This window comes from Azolla caroliniana, unplaced genomic scaffold (genome assembly GCF_043228905.1).
Source record: "Azolla caroliniana isolate FFs.n. ecotype wild unplaced genomic scaffold, voAzoCaro1.0.p SCAF_2, whole genome shotgun sequence".
NCBI classification, from domain to species: Eukaryota; Viridiplantae; Streptophyta; class Polypodiopsida; order Salviniales; family Salviniaceae; genus Azolla; species Azolla caroliniana.
This window is the reverse complement of record NW_028230437.1, coordinates 25,865,685-25,888,293: the sequence shown is the minus strand read 5'-3', so window position 1 is coordinate 25,888,293 and position 22,609 is coordinate 25,865,685. Positions and strand designations below refer to the sequence as shown.

Sequence of the window (22,609 nt, the reverse complement as noted above, 5' to 3'; positions counted from 1 at the left end):
ATCGTGATTGGATGCCACTAGCGCAACTCTAGGTTTCGCTCTGCCGCTTTGGGGATGAGATAGATCATCCCATCAACCAGACTAGTCAACATCGTTCATGAGGTCCAAATCTCCTGAACCCCGACTTCCAACGATGGGATAACACTTTCCCAATGAATCTCAAAAAAGTCTCGTGAGAGACCATCGAAGTCGGGCATGCTCCTCTCCACAATTCCCTGATCACCTCTAATAGTTCTAATCAAGAAATGGGGTTATCGAGCACAACTTCCATCTCTTGGGTTACCTTGGGGTGAATGCAAGTCATCACCCTATTAGCCAACTCCATGTTTTGCCTCATATGCATAGGTGCGAGTAGGTCTCGATAGTATTGTGTTGCCATATGCAAAGTCTCATCCTTGTCCTCCGTTATTGGGCCATTTGGTTTGCGCAACCCTTGTATACGTCCACCACCACCCTTGGGTGCCTTGTACTCAAAGAAATGTTGGTTGACCTTGTCGTCTGTTCGCCCACCATGTTGCGGTCCTTCAAAATAGCATTCGGTTCTTCTGATTATGCTATTATTTTGAGTCCTCGTGGGTTGTGAAAAAACGGATTTGGAAAGTCATGTTTGTAGGAGAAGGCTTCAAAATTTTCACTTCAATAATTTAAAATCACAACCAACAAGTTTGAATCATGGTTATATGACATCTCATTTACCACTTAAACTTAATGTGAGGGCATTATCAACTGATGTACCCTCCCTCCAATTCATTTATCTATAGATAAAGAGTGGAAATTGTGCATGTCAGTTATGAGCATAATCTAACCATAGTTTTGAGCCAATTCATACGGAATGAAGGGTGAGGATTGAGTTATCTCAATCCTATGGTGGGGGTAACTTTAGAGTGTTTCATCACTTCGCCCTTTTTGGTAGAAAATGCAACCAAGTGTGAAACACACAAGGGCTTAAGGTTTGAGCCTATATAAGAAGGTTGGCTTCCTTCACAAAGAGGGGGTGTCTTTTCTTTATTGTTTTGAGATAGAAACCATGACAATGTGACAAAGCTCTAGCTTCATACACATGTGCCACCTCCTTCAAACCCAAGGTACGATCCATGTTCGTACACATTGATATGAGACACCAGTGGGGAACCAATGCTTGTTCTTCCTTATTTTCCCTCTTTAGTTTTGTTTAATGTTAATTAAGATTTTAACAATGTCCAAGTTTGTGTGTGTGAAAGAGAGCACACGTTAACATGCTAAGTTGAATCATCATGCAATTGTATGCATGCCCATTCTTCCTTATTTTCCCTCTTTAATGTTGTTTAATTTTAATTAAGATATTAATAATGTCCAAGTTTGTGTATGTGAAAGAGAGCACACGTTGACATGCTAGCATGAATCATCATGCAATTGTATGCATGCATATTATATGTAATTGTTAGGGCATGTGTACATACATCATAATTTTTTCAAGATCCAAATTTCAACCATGTATGTACATATGTATGTCTCTCTATTTTGATAGATTCAACTAACGTAATTGGATGATATGCAATATAAACCACCACATTTTAAAACAAATATATCACTCCTTGAGGTATCTTCTAAATTGCCTTGATGTGGGGCAAAATATCATTTCAAAGAAAAGAATGTATGTCCTTGCATGCATGACTCATCTTACACCATCATCAAGTTTGACACAATCATTGAACATCCCTCATCACCAACTTCGTTCTTGATATATGGATATCTCATATAGTTTAGGATTTCTCAAGCATTTCCAAGGCGTTAATTTTCATGTTGGACCTTATTATTGACATACCAAGAATGGACAAACAAGAATAAGAATATAAGTTTCAATAAATGTGTGGATATTCATCATTGCACAAAGGAGGATGTTGAGTAATATTAAAATTTAAAATCAATATATTTGATCTTTCTACGTTGAGAATTCTAACGTGTCATTGTAGGCTTTTAAGGGAAATCTAAGTCTAACATATTTTTGGGTAAAGACAATTCAAAACATGAATGTCTACTTAACATCACAATTTACAATATGGGTTCCAACTACGAACTTTTATTGTCAAATTATAAATTTTAAGACTGATGCCATTGAGCAACTTCGTAGGCACCTGGAGTTTGGATAGTTATTTTTTGACAATGGACGTTGTCCTTATCCAAATCCAAACTTCTTTCAACCATATGGTAAGTCTCGTGCTCCACAACATGAAGGTTTTGAGTTCAATTCTCAAGAAATCTTGCATTCATTTTGAAAATGTTGCTTTCTAGTGTGAGATGTCAACTTTCGGAATAATGGTTTTACAAATCTACATTCCACAACAACGGGTCGAAAATAGCATGGCCTTATGTCAATGCCATGTTCAAATTTTTAAATTTTAAGAGAAGAAGAGCAAGTGAGGGAGAGAATGACAAGCGTATTGGGGTATGTAATGTAACAATATTTTCGCTGAAATCTCAAAAGACAACCATCCGACATAACAATGTGATTAAAAAAGGCTCCTAGAATTTGGGAATTGTGTTGGCCTCATTTATGTTAGCGACCTACATTTAGTAAACTTTCAATTTGTGACCTTTGACATTCATAACACACATTAATATGTATTGTTGCTACAACACTATCAACGAGATTATTCGTCCTGGAAGATATTTGAAGTTATCATTGGTAACCTCTCAAAACCATACCACAACAATTATATTATCATTTATATAAGGCAAAATAATGTCAACCATCCCATGAAGCATCAATATTATTCATCGTTTTGTAATATTCATTCATCGACAATTTTTAGAAAATTCAATTTATTGGTCAATCCAACACTAAAAATTCCATTATTTATAAGACCTACAAGGATAACAGTGAGTGCATCCGATAGCATGTGATGATAATTGGAATACTTGTAAGAGGTTGTAACGTTTTATGAAAATTAGTTTCCATGGTTCACAATGGAACAACGATAATGCGTAAAACAACTGATCTTGGTTACACTATAGTTAACAGAGATTTAAAGCTTGGTTCGGTTAGGGCAAGTAAAAGACAACTTTTGTTTTAGTATATCACATTTCTCCCTATTTGTCATTTTAAAGTGGTGTTCACATATGTATCAATCAGAAGCTATCATTGAATGAAAAAGGTATTGGCACCCTAGCTTGCTTTTATTCTTGGGAAATTGTAAAGTATGCAAAAGAACAAGCTCACATTTTGTATTTTTTTATATTTATGTGTTACAAAACTAAGTTCTCAACGTGTTCATTTATCCAGAATTACAACCTTGTTTGTGTATCATGCTAAGTCATGTATGGCATCTTAATTCTCATTCATATACAAATACACCTAAATAGGCAAGTGCTCAAACCATAGTTACAATGTTGGGGCTAATTCAGGAACCATCCATCACGTGTATTGTAAAGAATCAAGAAAAATATATTCAAGCAACATAGTATATTAAAAGTTATACCACGCCATCTACAACATAATATCACGTAGCACATTATACAACAAGTTTCTAATTTTTTTCTAAAATTTAGTGTCCACTAGATTAGTGCATTTTGACATGACCTCAAATAGCACAATCATATGGAACTAGCTTTGGAATCACGCACAAAGAGAAAGAGAGAAGAAGGGCACTAGATGCAGTGGATGGGTATCGATTGGTAAAAGCAATCTCATAAATCCTTATCTTTTGATGTTTCTAATAATTGTAAACCCTTGGAGTGGAGACACTTTTATGGAGTCCTTTCACCATGCTTTAGTAGTTTTTTGTTTTTCTTTTGCTAGGAGAAGCTCTCTCTTAGCAAAAAAAAAGTTCATTTAGAATTCTTCGAATGGCACTTAACTTTTAACTTTTATTTTTCTAAAGCTCTAACGTTCAACATGTGTCATGCATGGAATCTGACAAATATAAAACATTGGTTATTATCAGCATGGATATCAATGGCACAAGAGCATATCTTGGTTTTTTTATAATTGATGTCAAAGAATTGGTGCCTCGTGTATTGTTAAATGTCATTTTCATACTCCAATTTTCTTTCCAATGCCCGAGAGTTAGGACAATTTAGGAACTTTCGTGTTGATATATTTTAGTTAATGAACCTTGCTTATAGAAGCTTGATCCATTTACACATTCATAATGCATGTCCAAGTCTTAAGTAATATTCATGCTAATTGAAGTCATATGTCGACTCTCGAGTTAGTAAGCATTGCTGAAGATATTTTTATGTGAAAACAATTAAATCCATTGTAGACGAATAATCGTGTCCCTAGTATGTATGGTCCCAACTTGTTAAATTTACATTTTTTAAACATCCGCCTTATTTCAATTGTTCATTTATTGACTTCATTACCAAGAATTCAAGATATAATGTTTACAATAACTCGTCAAAAAGAAAGAACATGTTTCTCCTCTAGTAATGTACAAAAGGAACACTAAAAAGCATTATTTTTCCAATGATTTCATTTCGTGGTCTAATGTGAACCTTAGAAATTGAGAGTGATAGAAGTCAAACTTCCATCCACTATTTGGATGTAACACATTCTATGTTTGTTGAAGCAAGAAAAATAGAGTAGATCATTCTTATGGCAAGAATGATAAAAAAATGGTAAATGTTGACAAGAGACATTGAAACGAGATCAATATAAGAAAAATAGATGGAAGTTGGAGTTGACGTCAACATTTGATGAGCTATTTTAGATGACCTGAAAACACTGTATTCGATATTCACTAAAGCGACTTAACTAGATGTACATTGCTCTTGTAGATCAATTGATTAAACAAATGGTAAGTGTTGGAGAAAAAGCATTGGAACAAGAGAATTATATGGTAAATTAAAGAATGGAATTATGGTGCGTGGAGTTTGTCCCTACTACTGTCATGTCATTCAACAACCCTAAGGATTCCAATAGATTGGCATGTATTACACACTCAATGAGAAATGTCTACACTTCATTTTTTCATAGGTCTCTCATTCAATATATTTGGCATGGATCACGTGCATTCGAACTTTTCATAGCATCTAACCTAGTGCCCATTTATAAACATAGAATGAAGGACTAACTAGCTCCATAAAATGATGCATTACTTCAATTCAAACGTAGATAATAATAATAAAACATGCAATATACCATTTATATGGGTAATGGAATTTTTATATGATGTTTTTGTGTAGATAATGGTGCAATAGTCGAAAGCCACTAAGCCCTAGTTTTAGTTTTGAAAGGCTTAATCCAATGGATACCTAAGTTGTATAGCTACTCATGGGAATGATATTCTATGATTGCCTTTTGTACAAGGATCATCAAACATTGTCATACTACAAGACGTCGAAATAACATTCATTGTAATGATTTCAAAGTAAAAAATATATCCTGGAATTTTTTACCAATGTTTGTCACATTGGAATGAATGGACATACTTGAGACAGGTGAATTACACATACCACAGTGATACAAAATACACATAGATAACATATACATAGTGAGTGAAAGAACTTTCTATGGGAGAAACAAATCCATTGGATTCTCATCGAAGCTTTTTTTTATCTTAAAACACAAACACCTACTTAGGCTTTCTTGAAGGAATAAGCTAATTATGAGAGGCAAATCCACCGCACTCTCTTTTTAGGTCTCCTGCAACCTAAGACGTGGAACGTAGAAGAAACTAGGGAACCTTCTTGCTTCTGATGAAAGGAAAGGATTTTTGTTCATCATTGTTGGTCGATCCACCAATATGGCTCATCGTGAATTTAATGCTACTCAATAAAGGACCACCTTAATAGCCATCCAAGAATGTTCATATCCCAAAAAATGTTTGAAATCATCCCCAAATTTTGGAGTCTTATGTTTCAGTTGTTTTTGTTGCATTTGTGTTGTTGTGTAATGTCCGCCCAACAATGACATGTAAATTTCTTTGTGCTAACATTCTCAAACTTCTTTCAAAGTTACAAGCCTCGACTACCTCGAGTGCATTTTGATTCTGTCCTAGGTGCCCTTTCACCCAATAGCAATGGATTGCCCATATTAACAAAGGGACTCACAACTATTACATGTCTAGAAAAAGGAAAAACATTTGTCTTTCAAAGATAGCGGATGAGCATCTTGTTAACATTGGAATAGTTAAACTTGTCCCACAACACAAACATAGTGTGGTCGTCCACATGTGGTGAAGCCTATTTTGACAAAACAAATTAAGACAAAAAACAAGTGCTATTGCCCTTTATTTAAGGGTTCAAGTATCTTTTAGCACAAAACCACCAACATACCCCTTCCTCGCCTAGTTGTCTACCCCTTGGGAAGCCACAAAAAAATGGGCTTGCATTCCTACCCTCACTTTTCGAACCCCCCTTGGACTATTTATTTGTACTATTGCACATGAACTTTCTCGTTCATGCCCCCCATTGCCCCTTCACCGTACTAAGATGATCGTCGACCGGTGAATTGAATCAATTTCGATAATGTTGTTGAAAAGAAGCAAGCAATGATTGATTCTCCCAAGACGGGAAGACACTTCAATTCCCAAAGGAGGCACAAAGAGGCAAAACTTTACAAGTTATTCAATGACCCAATTAGAGTCACGAGTATTTCGATGCTTCATGAGAGGAACAAAACAAGAAAACCAAAAAGAGAGAAAATGACCAAAAGCATATATGCTCATATCTATAAAAAAAACACAAAAAGTATGTTTGCTTATCTTCTAAGTTACCTTCAAATGCTTGATGAAAGATGAGCTCTTAATGGATGACATGAAAATTAAGATCAAAGTACATAGTCAAGCAATTGCACACTCATTACGCTTCTAGTTGTTTCAATTAAGGCACATGCCCACTTTTTGATCCGGAGTTCATTTCCGTGCATTAACATGAGTTCTAATGTGATTGATTAGAGAGGGCATTCCTCTTGGTTTTTGACAGGAGATCGCTTTGTAAGTAAATTGTGCAAAATCGCACGAGATGCATTAGTTGTATGTGTATGTATGTATGTGTGTATATAGCCTTTGAGGGTGCAATGCTTTGGGCGACACTCCATTTCTAGTGAAGAGTCGAAGTCTGGTTATCGTTGACAAACGCCATCATAATAATATTTACGAGGATTTTGGGTTTCTCACATAGCCGTGTCTAGAGAGTAAGCTTCGTGCTTCATTAGGCTCCACATTTTCTACTCAATCAATCTTCATGTGATCAAGAAGCCAAATTACCATATTAGTGTGATTTAATTAAGCAACTAGCAGATTGATATAATGTAGTTGATGAGCACCCCTTATCAACGAATAGCAGATTCGTCAATATGATGTAATTTAAGCATCGTCATTAACAAATAGCAAGATTAGTGGGATGTGATTAAGCATCGTTGTCGACAATTTGCGTGATTAGGGTAAGTAAGGTTAACTTTCGATTGATGTTGTTGAGCACCATTATCGACAAATAGCAGATTAGTTAGTGTGATGTATCATGTAATTTGAAGCATCGTCATTAACAAATAGCAAGATTAGTGGATGTAATTAAGCATCATTGTCGACAAATTGCGTGATTAGGGCAACGTTAACTGTTGATTGTGTTTAATTAATTAGTCGTAATCACATTTTATTTTCTGCGGCGGCTTGACGCCTCACCCGGATGATGACGTGGCATCCCTTTTTCTCCTCTATTTAAATTTATTTAATTTAATTATTTTTTCGATCTATTTATTATTATTATTATTATTAGTTTCAGAAAAGCCGCGAGAAGAAAAAAGAAGAAGACAGGCAGATAAAAACAAAAGGGCAGAAAAAAAAAGAACAGAGAAAATTAAAGAGAAGAAGAAGACGAAGAACAGAGGCGAAACGAAGACGAAGACGAAGAAGAAGAAGAAGAAGAAGAAGAAGAAGAAGATCAGAGAGGCAGAAGAGACCCTAATTGGTCTCTCCTGCACAGTAACAGGGGAGAAAACAGAGAAGAAGTAGACGAAGATCAAAAGAAAGAGAAAAAGAAACTATAATCAGAGGTGGTTTTTCTTTTTCTCCAAGCACAGAGCGAAAACAGAGGAGTAGGAGCAGCAGCAGAAGAAGAAGAAGAAAAAGAAGAAGAAAAAGAAGAAGAAAAAAAAAACATTGAACAACAGTGAAAAAGAAGAATCCATAGTTAGGGTTAAAATTCTTCTGCCGGAAACCCTAAATTTTGATCAACCTATAATTTATGCAGGCAGAGAGACGGGAGAAGAGAAAAGAGAGAAGAGAGGAAAGTTGTTTGGACGTTTTTTCTTCTCGTCCCCTTTTTTTTTTATCCCCACCTCCTTTCTCTCTCTCTCTCAAGCCACCATCAACCACTCATAAAGCAAATCAGTTTCTTTTTCTTTCTTTCTTCTTCTTCCTCATCATCAGAAAATTTGCAGGTTTCTTTTTGTGTTTTTGAGCTATTTTTCCTCGTTCTCTCTCTCTCTCTGTGTGTTTTTTTCTCTTTTGTTATTTGAGAGAGAGAGAGAGAAGGAGGAAGAGGGATACCCAACCCTAATTTTTTAAGAGGCATTAAACTCCAATTAAGACAAATTGATTAAAAGAGAAAGAAAGAGATACCAAACCCTAATCAAGGCGACTGAGGATAAGAGAATGTTTATGAGAGACCAAACCCTAATCAAAGTCCATTTGAGATAAGTGTGAAGAAAGAAGGGAAGGAAGAGACAAAAAAGAAGACAAACAGAGAGAAAGAGAGAGAGAGAGGGATTCCATTTTCCTCTCTCTGCCTAATTTTCTTTTATTTATTTAGATTTTTTGAACATATTATTTGAGATGGATGATGCTGATGATATGGAATGGTGGAGGAAATACTTTGCTGGCTCAGGAACCGATATATGGACGGTTATCCGAGAGGCCCTCAATTTGGCTGCCCTCGATTACCCAAAAGTCTTCAAAGAAAGGCGGGCAGATATCGGAGAGATTCTTTTCTCTCGGAATTTGCTCGATCTTCATCTCCATCATCCCATCCAATGCCTGAACAAAATGAAGAAGATGACGATGAAGAAATCGATTGATTCTGACACCCAAGATGACGAAGAAGATACAAACTATCCTGATGTAGGAGTAATGTCTAAAAGAAGGCAGGTTGTTGCTCCTCATAGAGGTGATGCGAATGGTAATGGCGATGTTGATGACTATGATCAAGAGCCAATTCTGGTTTCGGATCGGAATGCTAGCTCTGGTGATCATTGCTTCCAAGATGAGGCTGCAGTGCTTTCAGATCAATTAGAAGAAGAAAGGATCAATTTGATGGAGATTAGCAACATCAAAGAGACGATATCAGATCAAGATCAAGTATGCATCGCTAACATTTCTAATAGTTTGAATGGAAGACTAAGTCTTTTTGCATACACATACACATACATCCACATGCACATAAACATAAACATACAAATACATACACATACACATACACATACACATACACATACACATACACATACACATACACATACACATACACATACACATACACATACACATACACATACACATACACATACACATACACATACACATACACATACCCATACACATACGCACACACATACGCACACACATACACACACACATACACACACACATACACACACATACACACACACATACACACACACATACACAGACACATACACAGACACACATACACACATACACACACACACACACACACACACACACACACACACATACACAGAGACACATATATGTGTATGTTTATAATCGTCCATGGGACACATTACAGAGTTGCACATGCATGTACATACACGCATGAATATACATACCCTTGCACATACATAAAGAGACATAAATACATACATACACATAGACAAACACAAACAAACATGCATACGCAGTACATGTCATTTTCTATATTTTGCCTGCTAGAACTAGACTGAAATCTCTGAATTTGGTTTCAGTCGGAGAGTTCTCTGTTTGAGGCCTTGCGGAGACTACAATTAATGGATGTGAATATACATCTACTACAGGTACTTGACAAAAATAAAATTGGATAGATCTCTGTTACTAAATATCTGACGATAATTTATGCAATGATGTGTTCAGGAATGTTTGTATTTTGCAATTTGTTGTACACATGGATAAGCCCCCTTTTCAGAGGTTATAACTTGATTTATGAAGCATTTGTTCTGCTTTTTCTTTCTTTCTTGCAAAATAGGAAACCATGATTGGGCGGCATGTCAAGCGCTTGCAAAAACATTCGTCGCAACGAGTTTGTGAACTCGCAAAGTACCTCATTAGGTACCGGGTTCAAGTATGTTGGATAGATGTGAAGCTCACATTCATATTGTACTTGAAATCTAAGGATAGATACACTATTCTTCTTTCATTGGCAGTCATTGGAAGTATCTAGTTGATGAATACCAAGACAATCTTAGGAGAACAAGCAACACTGCTACAAGCATAGGTACACAATACTAGTTTTTTATCAGGGATGGCATGGAAGGCTTTCTTTCCTTTTCTGTAATGTTTCTTTTTTCTTTTTTTAAATGATGGAACTTTCTTTAAAGAGTGCGGAGAGCTACATGATGAAGAGCCTGGATTACCTGAGCCTCCTTTTGATGCCGGTGCGCTGTGGGCTTCTTCAGCCACAGATTTCTCTTTGGTAAAGTTTTTTTGTTAGTTTTTAAAACTGGATATTTGATTTTTGCATGGTTTTTACGATATGCTGAACTCATCTCTCTCTTTCTCACTCATGTACAGCTTGTGAACTTCATGCGTGATGAGACAGGTGAGTGTCGATTGACTTTATAAGCCTTCGTTTATTTTTACACTGCTTAAAATGTGTTCTTTTTTAAAAACAATATTATCTTGCTAACTTTGTTTATGTATGCATGTGGATATATACACAGGCGAGCAAGCAAAGGATAAATGTAAGCTCCGTAGCTTTGTGGCCGAGCCTTCGGTAAAAGATCACTCTCTCTCTTCTTCGAGGTCGCACACTGAGAGCTTGTTGACAGACTCAAGTGATTTCGATACGAAGGCTAGCACAAATTGTTCAGAGCAGGACAAAATAAATGTTTTCCGAGATGGAGATGCTTGCATTAGAGGAGTTGAGAAAAAGGCAGGGAAACTAGACAATCAATTGAGAAATAAGGATGATCAAATAAAGCACAAGAGTTTATTTCCAAAATTGAAGGGTACAATGATGGGGTCTGGCCCAGGTAGACCGTCGGATGATGTTTCCAAAACAGAGATTGCATCCTATACAAATGGCAAAGTGTGTAGTGAGCCAACTAGTCTAAGTAAGAACAATAGTCGGGTTGTCAAAGCTCCCGCCTCACATCCTAATGTCAGTGATAAATTGTCAAACTCGGTACTTTCCCTTCATATTTCATGTTGTTGTTTTCTTTTCACTCTTTGGGCATTTGTTTCTTGTTTTAGAAGCCTGTTTTAACTATTTGGGTAACTTCGCCATTGGATGATGCCATATCATCGATTTGGTGATATATATACTTTCTAATTATTATTTTCTTGTAGGAAACGGAAAAGAGCCAAGTGGAGAAGAAACTAGAGATATCCAAGAGGAAACTCCATCAAGGATATGAACAAGCTGAAAAGGGTGAGTTAAGTTTTGAACTCTGCTATTTCTTCTGTGGCATGGATGTCATGCCGTAAGAGAACTGTTTACCAATTTTTGTGTTCTGACACGTATGTTTTCAGCTAAGAGGCAAAGAACTGTACAAGTTCTTGACATTCCGGACCTTCCCAAGGACAGACAAGTAGTGACGGTGCGAGGTAGCAAAGGCAATCGTCCGGGGAATGCAAAAGCAGGCATTTTGAACCGCAGTGTGAAACCAACTCGAAGGTAGTCAGTTGGTGTTTGTAACTGGTATGGAGCTGAGCTGCTTCTGAAGGAGGAGAATTGTAGCTAACACGTTGTTACGATTCTCCACCTAACATATATTGTACTGTTTATTGCGAGTGACATAATTAGGCTCGAGCATTATTCCGATACAACTCATCTCCCCTAGCAAACTATGTATAGTGCCCACCTCACCGTGGAAATAGGGAACAACTGGATCAGGTAAAGATGGATATGAATCGACCTACCACCCCCACCCTCAAAGAGAATAAAGAATGCACCTCCAATCCCTCCCCCATCTTCGTCAATATACACTTTTTGCCCACATTGTTTACCCTAGATACGGTGGTGATTGACATTGGCCCTTTTTTGCATACTTGGACTTGGTTTTATCACATCATATTCATGCCATGGACTTTTCTAGGTCATTGTTCATCGCCAATTTCCATCGAAACTTAGTCGTTCCAAACATATGCTCCATGAAGGATGGAGTTTAATTTCTTAAGCTAACTCATCATTGTCCAAACCTTATTCCAGAAACTGAAGCCTGAAGAGTGATGTAATTGTGCGATCCAAAAGTAGTTTTTGCATCTTACATTTGTACTTTTCTAATTTCTGGCGCCCCATGGAAGATGCTTTGGAAGGGGACATTGCCCTTTGTACATCATGAAGATTTGCGAGGAGCTCAAATAGTAACATGAAAAAAGTTCTCTCCGAGCAAAGCACTGTTTGGGACTTGTGCATAAATGTATCCTGTTGCTTATTTACCTACAACAAAGAAGCAATGGTTCAACGAATTGGTGTGGATTAGAAAGACGATCTTGAATGAATCATGGAGAAATTATGTTATGATTTAGGTTAATGGAAAAAGGGGATCAAGGTACATGTCATCACTTAAAGAATTGTTGACATTGTGAACTTAGTAAAATAAAGAATCGTCTAAATTGTTGTTAGGTTTCAAAGAAGTGTGGTTGAGAATATGAGCATGGAAAAGTTTCACTTGATGATCACACAATTACAAAGAGGTATGATTTAAGGTTAATGGATAAAGGGAATGAAGGTACATGTCACCTAAAAATTTGTTGACATTGTCAAGTTGGTAAAGTAAAGAAGCATCTTAATTGTTGTTAGGTTCCGAAGAAGTGTGATTGAGAACATGAGCAAGGAAAAGTTTCACTTGATTATCTTACGATTGCAAAGAAGTTTGGATGAGAACATTGAGCAGAAAAAGGTTCATTTGATGGTTACATGATACATCATTGGACGAGGCATTTGATATATGTGGTGTTGTATGGTCTTTGTGTTTAGGTTCACTCCATGATTGCATGGTGTACCATTCAACCAGGTATCACTAAATATCTTTTATAATCTTTGAGTGTGTTGCATGCACACCTTTTCCTTTATTTTGGAGTTTTTGTTTTGTAGGAGTATGCTGATTAGACTTATTATGTATCCATGCTGCTTCTTTTTTCTGTTTCCCCATTGGCTTTTACTTCTTCACTTATTAAGTGCTAAAAATTTAAACTTAAATTATGCGGCAAAAACAAACCAAGGATCCCTCTTTTATCGCAATTACTAGCATTATGTCTTGGGTTTGAAACCCAAATTTGTCACCTCTGTATTATTCCATACATATCCTCTGAATTTACTAAATGCCATTGTGGAATGTAAGGGTCAGAGGGCAATCTTACAAACTAGGTACCTCCGTCTTTTCTCACCTATGTATTACTCCATACATATCCTCATAATTTACTAAATGCCACCGTGGAATGTAGGGGTGGAACCCATGACCTCCTGGTCTCCATTGGGCAACCTTACCAACTATCTATATGTATAGATATATATTATACCGGAACTATCGAATCCTAGTGGTAAGTTGTAAGTTGTTAAGACTACTAGCACTACAACCACCTATCTAGTACTCCATACATATCTCTTAGTTTACTAGGTGCCACGGTGGAATGCAAGGGTTAAACCTTGCCAACTGAGCTACATCCTTTGGTCTTTCTCTCTCTCATAGTAATGTATTAATTACAAAAGTTGAATTACAATGGATGGAATATGATATTTTCTCACCTCACCACAAAATCAATTAGGATTCTCATAACATCTATCATCTCTAGATACATAATTATGGACCTATATAGTCCATGTGATAGAGGCCAATGCAAATAACGGACATGATGCCTTGCTAGCCTATAAATCTCTAATACCTCATGTGACAACCTCCTTGAAGTTTCCAACAAGGAAAACTACCATACCAATGTTAGTCATATTTTTGGAAATTGCAAAGTTAACATTTCTTGCAATGGAGAACATATAGCATGGTAATTTCTAGGCATTAATTTTCTTTGGGTCTCCACCATGGCATCATGTACAATAACCAAGCCCAATGGTGCCACATGGTTAAATTTGGGTAGAAGTGAGTGCTTATCCTCCCATCCTAAAAGTTGAGGTGTTGTTGAGACCTCCAAATGCGAAGAATTATTATTCTCCCTTACAAGTGATGCATGTCACTCTAAAAAATCCAAGACACTCTACATAGAGGCCAATAATTGTCGGGTTATCAATGACCTTGCACATTTTATTTTTCTACCACTATTTACCACATGCCACCAAGAGATTGTAATCTTTGTCTTTCGTTGATTGATACCTTCTTTCTCAATAAAGCACGCAACAATTTTTGTCCATGGTTATTGTATATGGGTTGGAAAGAAAAGAGGGCTTATGGATAATATGATTTTCAAAAACACCATAGCACCATTGATCACCTTTGTTACTCTTCAAGTTCTAATGGATGAAAGTTTGTTTAAAAGGCATTTGATTATATTGCCTCTTTGTCAACTTTAGGAAAGCTCCTGACATGATGAATTTTTTATTATATCTTTGGAGAAACATCATGTGGACAAAGTCGTCTTTGTGTAGAAACAACAGATGTTATACTAGCGAATGTGGGTAGAACACAAAACTTTTAGACGCCATAGTTTCATATTATGGGCCATAATTCATCTCTGTTTTTTGGAAAGGACCATTCTAGCACCTCAAAATCTCAACCAAACATTCGTCAACTTTTCATTCCTAGAGGGATGGGAAAAGCAAATGGATAGATCATATATTTGAGCACTACCTCTAGTTTACGATGAATTTTCAAAAAGAAGATTGGGTTAAATCCTTGTCAATTGTGGAGTTTGCCTATAACAACAACATACAATCTTCAGTCAATGCAATGTTGTTATTTGCTAATTATAGTTTCCATCTGCAATTTAATGTAGATATCCTTGTTGGTTCTTGGATTCTTTTGGCAAATAATTTCACATAAATACTCAAGGAGGTTCATCAAGACATGATCATTGATTTGATGTATACCCAAGAGAAGTGTAAGGGTCATGTCAATCATCATTGGCACATATGTGTCATTGTAAGGTTTATTGTATATGCACATCTATGTTATAATATTTATTGGAAAAGTTAGTACAATGTTCTAGCTTTTGTCTATTGTAAGGGTTAATGGAAGATTCTAGAGAAATGTCGATTGAATGCATAGTCATGCAATAGTTTCGCGTATGTAGAAAAGGGGAGTCAGTTGATATCAATGAGATCGACACCAATCTTAAGACAAAACAATTCAACTTGCCCTATCTTAGTCTAATAAATCTTTTTGTCCTATCTTGTTCCTGATTTTGCTCCTCGATCCTACTTGTTTATAATCTAGTCCGCTCTACTTTTGAATCCTTTGTTTATGTGGTATTCTCAACTTGACATCCATGACAATAGCAATCACATGATTCACGTTATTCACATGTTGTATCATCACTTTATAGACGCTTTACAGTTTTTTTCAATTATTCTAAACATTACATGATTTCGATATTAAAAATGAATAGATGAAATTGTTGTGATGATAAATTGATGGTATACTCAAGTGTATAAAAGACATTGTGGACCTATTAATTGCAAGGGCAAAGAAATGATAGATTCTTTAAATTTTACCAAGGCTTAAAGAACTCTTAGCAAATGTTGCATCAAAGTATTGTTAAAATAATATGCAATTATTCAAAACATGAGAGTACTAATTTGTATGTTAACAATAGTCCATATTTTTGTAAATTTCTCTTGAAAGCCACAAAGTTATATGACTAAGAATAAATATGATGGTTTATCTTGCGTTTGTTGAATGATACCTTAGCAAATGATGCATCAAAGCGTTGCTTAAAATAATATGAGATTATTCAAAACATGAGAACGCTAATGCATATGCCAACAATAGTTCATATTTCTCTTGAAAGTTATTAACTTATATTTCTATGAAAATTAAATGATAGTTTTTCTTGCCTTCATTAAATTATTCCACTCTTGTGTGTATTAACCATTACAACTTTATCTTTGTAAGTTATCTTTGATTAAACTATTATGAAATAATTAGGGCCGCAATATCTCTGGCATCATCTCAGTGGATACTCACATTGATTATTTTATAGTTTGTCAGTTTTCATGAATACTTTTTATGATTTCCAAGCTTTTGTTTTGCTTATTGTGCATCCTACATTGGAATCCTCCTAAAGACATACCAACATGCGATTTGCCCCATCTAATCCTATAATGGCATCAACAACAAATGTATATTCTTTCAAACATTTTCTGTATCCCATAGTATTCAACCACAAACACAATCCTGATATTGTCTTCTAGCCTTTCTCTTGTTTATATGATATCAATAATTATATTAAACTCAAATGAGTTGTGATATCATAATTATATACTTTAGAAAAACAATAGATCTCGTGTTGGGTATTCAACAACTCATTTTATATCATTATAGATTCATGAAATATGTGCTTGACTAGACATATACTTTCTATGACATTCTCCTCAAGCATTATATTTATATCATCAAGTTCTAACATTCTTCTAAACTTGAAACGTCTTTTATGTGAAAGAATGTGGACATGTAACTTATTCAATGTTCACATTCTTTAATCATGTTTTCATGACCACAATATTGGTAATTACCTTCTACATCTCTAGTTCTCACATGTAATAGTGAAATAGTTGCAACCACAAATGGAGCTCATGTTGTCACAAACATTTAAATGGACCTTGCTACAATAATTTGAATGTCATTAAGCAACTCCTCTATCGTACGACTTCAAAAATGTTACTTTGTGTTGCAACTAGGAATGTTTAAGGCATTTGTGAACTCCATCTTTGGTATCCAATAAACAATCACACAACCAAGCTAGTATTTACTCACCTTTTTGGTTATTATCCCCTGCCCAATTAGTATCACATTAGAACTGAAGCGATAATATATTGCTAGAATATATCAATCCATCATTTAGAGTCTCCTCCCTCCCTCCCTCCCTCTCCCTCCCTCTCGCACACACAAACAATTTTCATAGCGTACATTTATGTGTGCATATTTTGATGTTTGCTTAATTAACTAACAATTAGACACCCAACATTTTGTTTTAACTTTAGAATTGTTGTCACAAGTTGTTTAACTTGTTTGCAATCATGTATATCAATATGTTTTTTTTTACAAAGAATGAAACCATATTTAACAAATTTCAATGCAAGAACCACATGTTTTATCTCAATTTCTTGATGTGGCATTTCCATATCAACATTTCATCAAATACGATCATGAAACATAAATCGCCACAACTGCAATTCGTTTGAATAATTTCAAACAAACATAGGTATGTCCACCATACTTTCTTGTCAGACTTGTATTTTTGAAAAATTTTGTCAATCTATAATAACACTTACATGTTGCTTACTATCAATTCATATCGAATTCTTACATTTTGAGACCTCCATGCCTCAAGTACATCATCAAGATTAATGTTACAGTCACATGGTTTTCATCATAATCTTCGATGACTTTTGTCTTGGTTTGTGTCTACAATTGACATTTTACGTCTCCCAAACTTTGATTGCATTGATAATCATTCTGTCTATGTCATCATTTGCAAGAAAGGTACTTCAAAGCTTTTTCATTACTTAAATGAACATGGGCACATGATAGACACATCTGAATACTTTGGAGCTGTCAACCATAGCCTCTCGCCCAAAAATAAGGACTATTCATTTCAATGACGTGGTAGGCGTTCTATTAATGAGTTTGGGTACATCATGTGCTTGCGAAAGCATGGGGCGGATGGTAGGTTTCTTGTCATACATTGACAACTCCAATCTTTTACAAAAGGAGGTTGCCTTTTCATTATAATAATAATGAGTCTTTGATGATTTTTAGGGCCATTTGATTTTGTGGCATAATTTGAAGACACTTTGATGGAACCTAACCACTAATACCTTTCATTTACACAAGTTAAATATAAAACAAGCAACTTTGCTATAAATAGCAATCAACCCATTAGTTCTAACATGAATGATTTCATTGCCATAATTGGTGAACACCACTTTTTTCCCTATGTTTTCAATTCATATTCCAGTTTATGACTTTGATCCACCTACTCTTGATATTTATACCACCCCAACATATGTCTTCGGCTCAACTTAGACAAACCTTTGTTTAGGAAGACATCTATGAAAATGGCTCCTCATTCTCGAATAATGATGTTGAGTGAATATATCATGATCTATCAATCATGGTAAATGCCTTACTCACACTTTGAGAAGTTTCATAAGCTCCATTGATTGCTTAATGTTGAGTCTGACCATTGTATGAGTTGATGCCTAATCTACTTCTCTATTCTCCTTTGTTTTTATATTATCTAAGAAAATTGTGGTCATATTGACTCATGTGTTTTACGAAACCGAACTACCAACATTCCATATTACTATCCTCTAGACTACATCTCCATGTCCTGTTCCTCTTATTCTCCACACCGACTTTGGATGAATGGCTTCCCCAGACAATCTTTCCACATGTGATCATCCCATGAATGGGATCCCATTATGACAAACTATGTGAATAGCTTACATGAACGGTTGTCATACGTATTGTCGATTCTCCTATATATGCAATATAGGCTTGAAAGTTGGTGATTGCATCTAGAATGTTCAATCATGACCCTCTGTAGTGTCATGCTTGACAGTCGGGGCAACTCCAACATACATATCTGGTGTGTATGGGGGGGGGGGGGGGTGGGTGGGGAGAGTCGAGACAAGCATTCGGAGATGGGCGGGTGAGAGGGCGGCAGGCGAGGACATCTTGCGGGTTCCTCCCATCCAAGACTTGAACTGACTAGACTTGGATTGGATTGGCTTGACTTGACTTGACTTGACTTTGCCTAGTGCCCAAGAAGGAAAGAGAGCAAACAGGGGAGTCTCAGAAAAACCAGTTGATTTGGGTGAAACAAAAGAAACAGAGCAAACAGGGGAGTCTGAGAAAAACCAGTTGCAGCAGAGGAAGAGGAAGAAGAAGAAGAAGAAGAAGAAGAAGAAGAAGAAGAAGAAGGTCATCGAAGCCCTTTATATGTATGTATGTAGAGAATAGCGATGGCCTTGGCTCCCATAACCTCCTGCATATCATTACCCTTACCCACTCCCCTCCATGGCCATGGCCATGGCCACGCCCTCGACCCCCTCCCGCTCTTCTCCCGTGGGAAGCTCCTTAGCGACCTCTGCACCTGGGGCATCGGTGGCCCCGCCAAGCTCTTCTGCCAAGTCCATCATGAATCACACCTCCTCTCCGCCATCAGGTTGTTCCCTCCTCCTCCTCCTCTGTTTTTTCTTCTTTTTTTTCTACTCTTTCCTCTCTTTCAAATCCTTCCATTTTTGTCCATTCTTTTAATCTGCTACAGCTTCTGTTTTCCTGCAGATATTGTCACGAGCACGGCATTCGCTTCCTTGTGATTGGCAAGGGCTCGAATTTATTGTTCGATGACAGGGGCTTTGATGGTTGCATCATCGTCAATCGCATTGCCTTCCTAGAGACACCCCAAACTGGTGTATATCGTGTGGGGAGTGGGTATCCATTCAACATTTTAGGTATGCAGTGCTCTCGTGATGGCTTCTCTGGGCTTGAATTTGCTTCGGGCATCCCGGGTACGGTTGGAGGTGCAGTTTACATGAATGCCGGTGCCAATGGGCAGGTGACTCCACTACTTGCATCTGGATACCATTGGTATGCATATTGATAGATGGGTGTGCCAGTATAATACTTGAATCTAGGGCTAGCTTCTTCTGTGTTATTATAAGATTTTTAGCAACATTTGGAGATCTTGTGATGTATGGAATGATGAGTCCTTTATTCACATTTGTTGCCATCAATGTAATGCCATGCTTTTGTAGCTCTGAAGATGCATCTGTTCAGATTCATTTTGCTGCCCTGGAGTTAGTTTTGTTATGCTTCTCAGATTCCTGAATGGGGAATTGATGTCTATCCTATCATCACCATGAATTCAAGAAAATGCATATAACACGGATGCCCCATTTTTCAATGCCATGCCCTTTTCGCATGCTGTCCTCGTGTTGTAGGAAACCGCAGATGTGTTGAAGTCTGTGGAGGTCATCACCGCCAGTGGAAACAAACATGTGTTAGCGAGGGACGAACTTCTGTACAGCTATCGGAGTTCACCCTTTCAAAAGGCACCGCTGCAGTTTGCAACAATAGTTGGTGCTTCATTTGAGTTGAAACCGTCTCCCATATCTCGGAAAATGCAAATATCCTATTTAGAGAGGTATGCTTTCGTTGGGGTTCCTATCCTAGAACATACACACACACAGATGTATATTTTATCATCCATGAGGTGGCCAATTTTGACCTATGGACCAACTAAACTTGTCACCTTGTATGTTACTCTCACCTAAGAAGGGGATTACTACTCTTTAGAAAAAAATCTCTTATGTAAAAATTATGCATGCACAATGTGCTCACCCTTCTTAGTGGAGATTTGAGACTGAGAATTAAATTATCATGCTCATCTAACAAGTTATCATACTTCTCGTGAATTACATTATATTTTAAGCATGCGAGAAATAAGTGATATACGTCCTCCACTATGTTTTCATTGCTTACCTTGCATATCTTCAAGTCTAGTTTCGTTTCAACAATGCTTTGATTAGCTATTCTTTTTCAGTTTCTAAGATTATCATTTTGATCTTTAGTTTGGGCATCCAAGTATCTTAGATTGCAATGCTATTTTCTATATAGCAAGTAACTTCTCTTTCAAATATTTAATCTCCATTGTTTGCGAATTCATTGTATGTTGAAATATCATTTCCCTCTCATTATTAGTGTGTAATTCATTTTGTAATTTTATCATTGTATTTTGTAAAGAAATACACATGAATTTGCAATTGTTTCAATGGACAAGGAATGTGAACTTTCACCGGAAATTTTCGACACATCATCAAACTTGGGTGCCTTTCGAGCCACGTGGGGTACTATCGCAAAGTTCTATAAGCAATGCTTAGTATACAATCCGTCCAAAACTACTTCAGTTTGTTTTACTCATATATTTTAGCTCACATATTCAGCATGCAAGTACTTTAGAATATGCAAAAACTGTAGTTTTGGAGAGATAGAGATTCTATTATCATCCTCAGAGGTCAAATATGAACTATGAGAGAGGGATGTATGATGTTCCTATTTTTTCATATGTTAAATAATGGTTTCGGTTTTGATGTAGGAGGAAGAAGAATCAGCCTCTCACAGAACGAACAGCTGGTTGTGTGTTCAGGAACCCTCCTGCTGCATCTGCGGGCTCTTTGATTGAGAAGGTGGGACTGAAGGGTGCCACTATTGGAGGAGCCAAAGTTTCACAAGTGCATGCCAACTTTTTTACAAACATTGGAGGTTCACGAGCATCAGATATTCTCAAATTGATTGCTCTGGTGAAAGAACAAGTAAAACAGGCATTTGACGTTGAACTCAAGGAGGAAATAATTTATGTTCCTTACAGATAACGTAATTATAGATGACCATACCTTCATCAGCTGTAGATCTTTTGGCCATGCATCTGAACAAAGAATTAATCATCAGCATGATGATTCATATTAATGTATAATAGAAGATATTTTAACAGGAATGATTCATATTCAAACTGTAATACTTCCAACCACAATGTCTGATCGCGACCAGCGATGATTAAAAGAAAATGAGTTTGACTGCAACTAAAATGATTAAGAACAATAGAGAATGTAAACAAGATCATGAGGCATCCTGTTTTCATCTTTACCATGCCTTTCTATCCTGCTTCTATATTTTTGAAGCAGTGAGTTACAAAAAATCTAATCTTTGGTGTCGGTGGTTGCTAGTCTTGACACCCTGTGCCTTCGCCATTTCTACTTCGTAATTTCTTGCCTTTGTTATTGACTATCATCTTCTTTACCTTCGCTGTTGGCAGCTTGTAACTTTATTATAAGATATGGTTTCTGATATGATATTTCAATCCAGCATGGGTTTTCCAGCAGGTATGGATTGTCGTGATTTCTGAAAGTTTGATGGAAGTACACGAATATTGTGGAACAATTTACCGTATGCTCAGGTCACAAGTGAGAAAAATTCCTTTACAGTAGGCAATGAGGTTATGGATGCTGTTGCTGATTCCCATATGGGGCAATTATTTATTGTTTATGGGCAAGATTGTCGCCGTTCTCTGTGTTGGACCTTGGGATTAAGCTGTGATAGAAACAAATGCAATGTGAATGGGTACCCCTTGAAAGTTCTTTTATAGAAGTTTTGGGTCATGGTGTCCCATGGAGATTCATGGTTGATAGCAAAATATCATGCCATGTATGGTTGGTTGGAGATTGAATATATCCTTCATTTTGGCAAGCAGCCTTAACTACATAAGCCAATGTGACAATTAGGCAAGATTCTTATGCCACT

General features: G+C 36.6%; 2 protein-coding genes across 2 annotated transcripts; both read left to right on the top strand.

Annotated features, from left to right (window-relative positions):
- Positions 1 to 8,029: 8,029 nt before the first annotated feature.
- Positions 8,030 to 12,217, top strand: LOC147867849 (putative mediator of RNA polymerase II transcription subunit 26b). The gene is made up of 9 exons (XM_087315694.1): positions 8,030 to 9,278; positions 9,905 to 9,973; positions 10,162 to 10,244; positions 10,340 to 10,410; positions 10,514 to 10,608; positions 10,707 to 10,734; positions 10,856 to 11,319; positions 11,484 to 11,565; positions 11,667 to 12,217. The coding sequence occupies exons 1-9, from the start codon at positions 8,757 to 8,759 to the stop codon at positions 11,813 to 11,815; spliced, it is 1,563 nt and encodes a 520-aa protein (XP_087171820.1). The 5' UTR covers positions 8,030 to 8,756; the 3' UTR covers positions 11,816 to 12,217.
- A 6,934-nt stretch (positions 12,218 to 19,151) lies between these two features.
- Positions 19,152 to 22,108, top strand: LOC147867848 (uncharacterized). The gene is made up of 4 exons (XM_087315679.1): positions 19,152 to 19,475; positions 19,595 to 19,868; positions 20,254 to 20,456; positions 21,408 to 22,108. Exons 1-4 carry the CDS (start codon positions 19,273 to 19,275, stop codon positions 21,682 to 21,684), a joined length of 957 nt encoding a protein of 318 aa, XP_087171805.1. The 5' UTR covers positions 19,152 to 19,272; the 3' UTR covers positions 21,685 to 22,108.
- Positions 22,109 to 22,609: the final 501 nt, after the last annotated feature.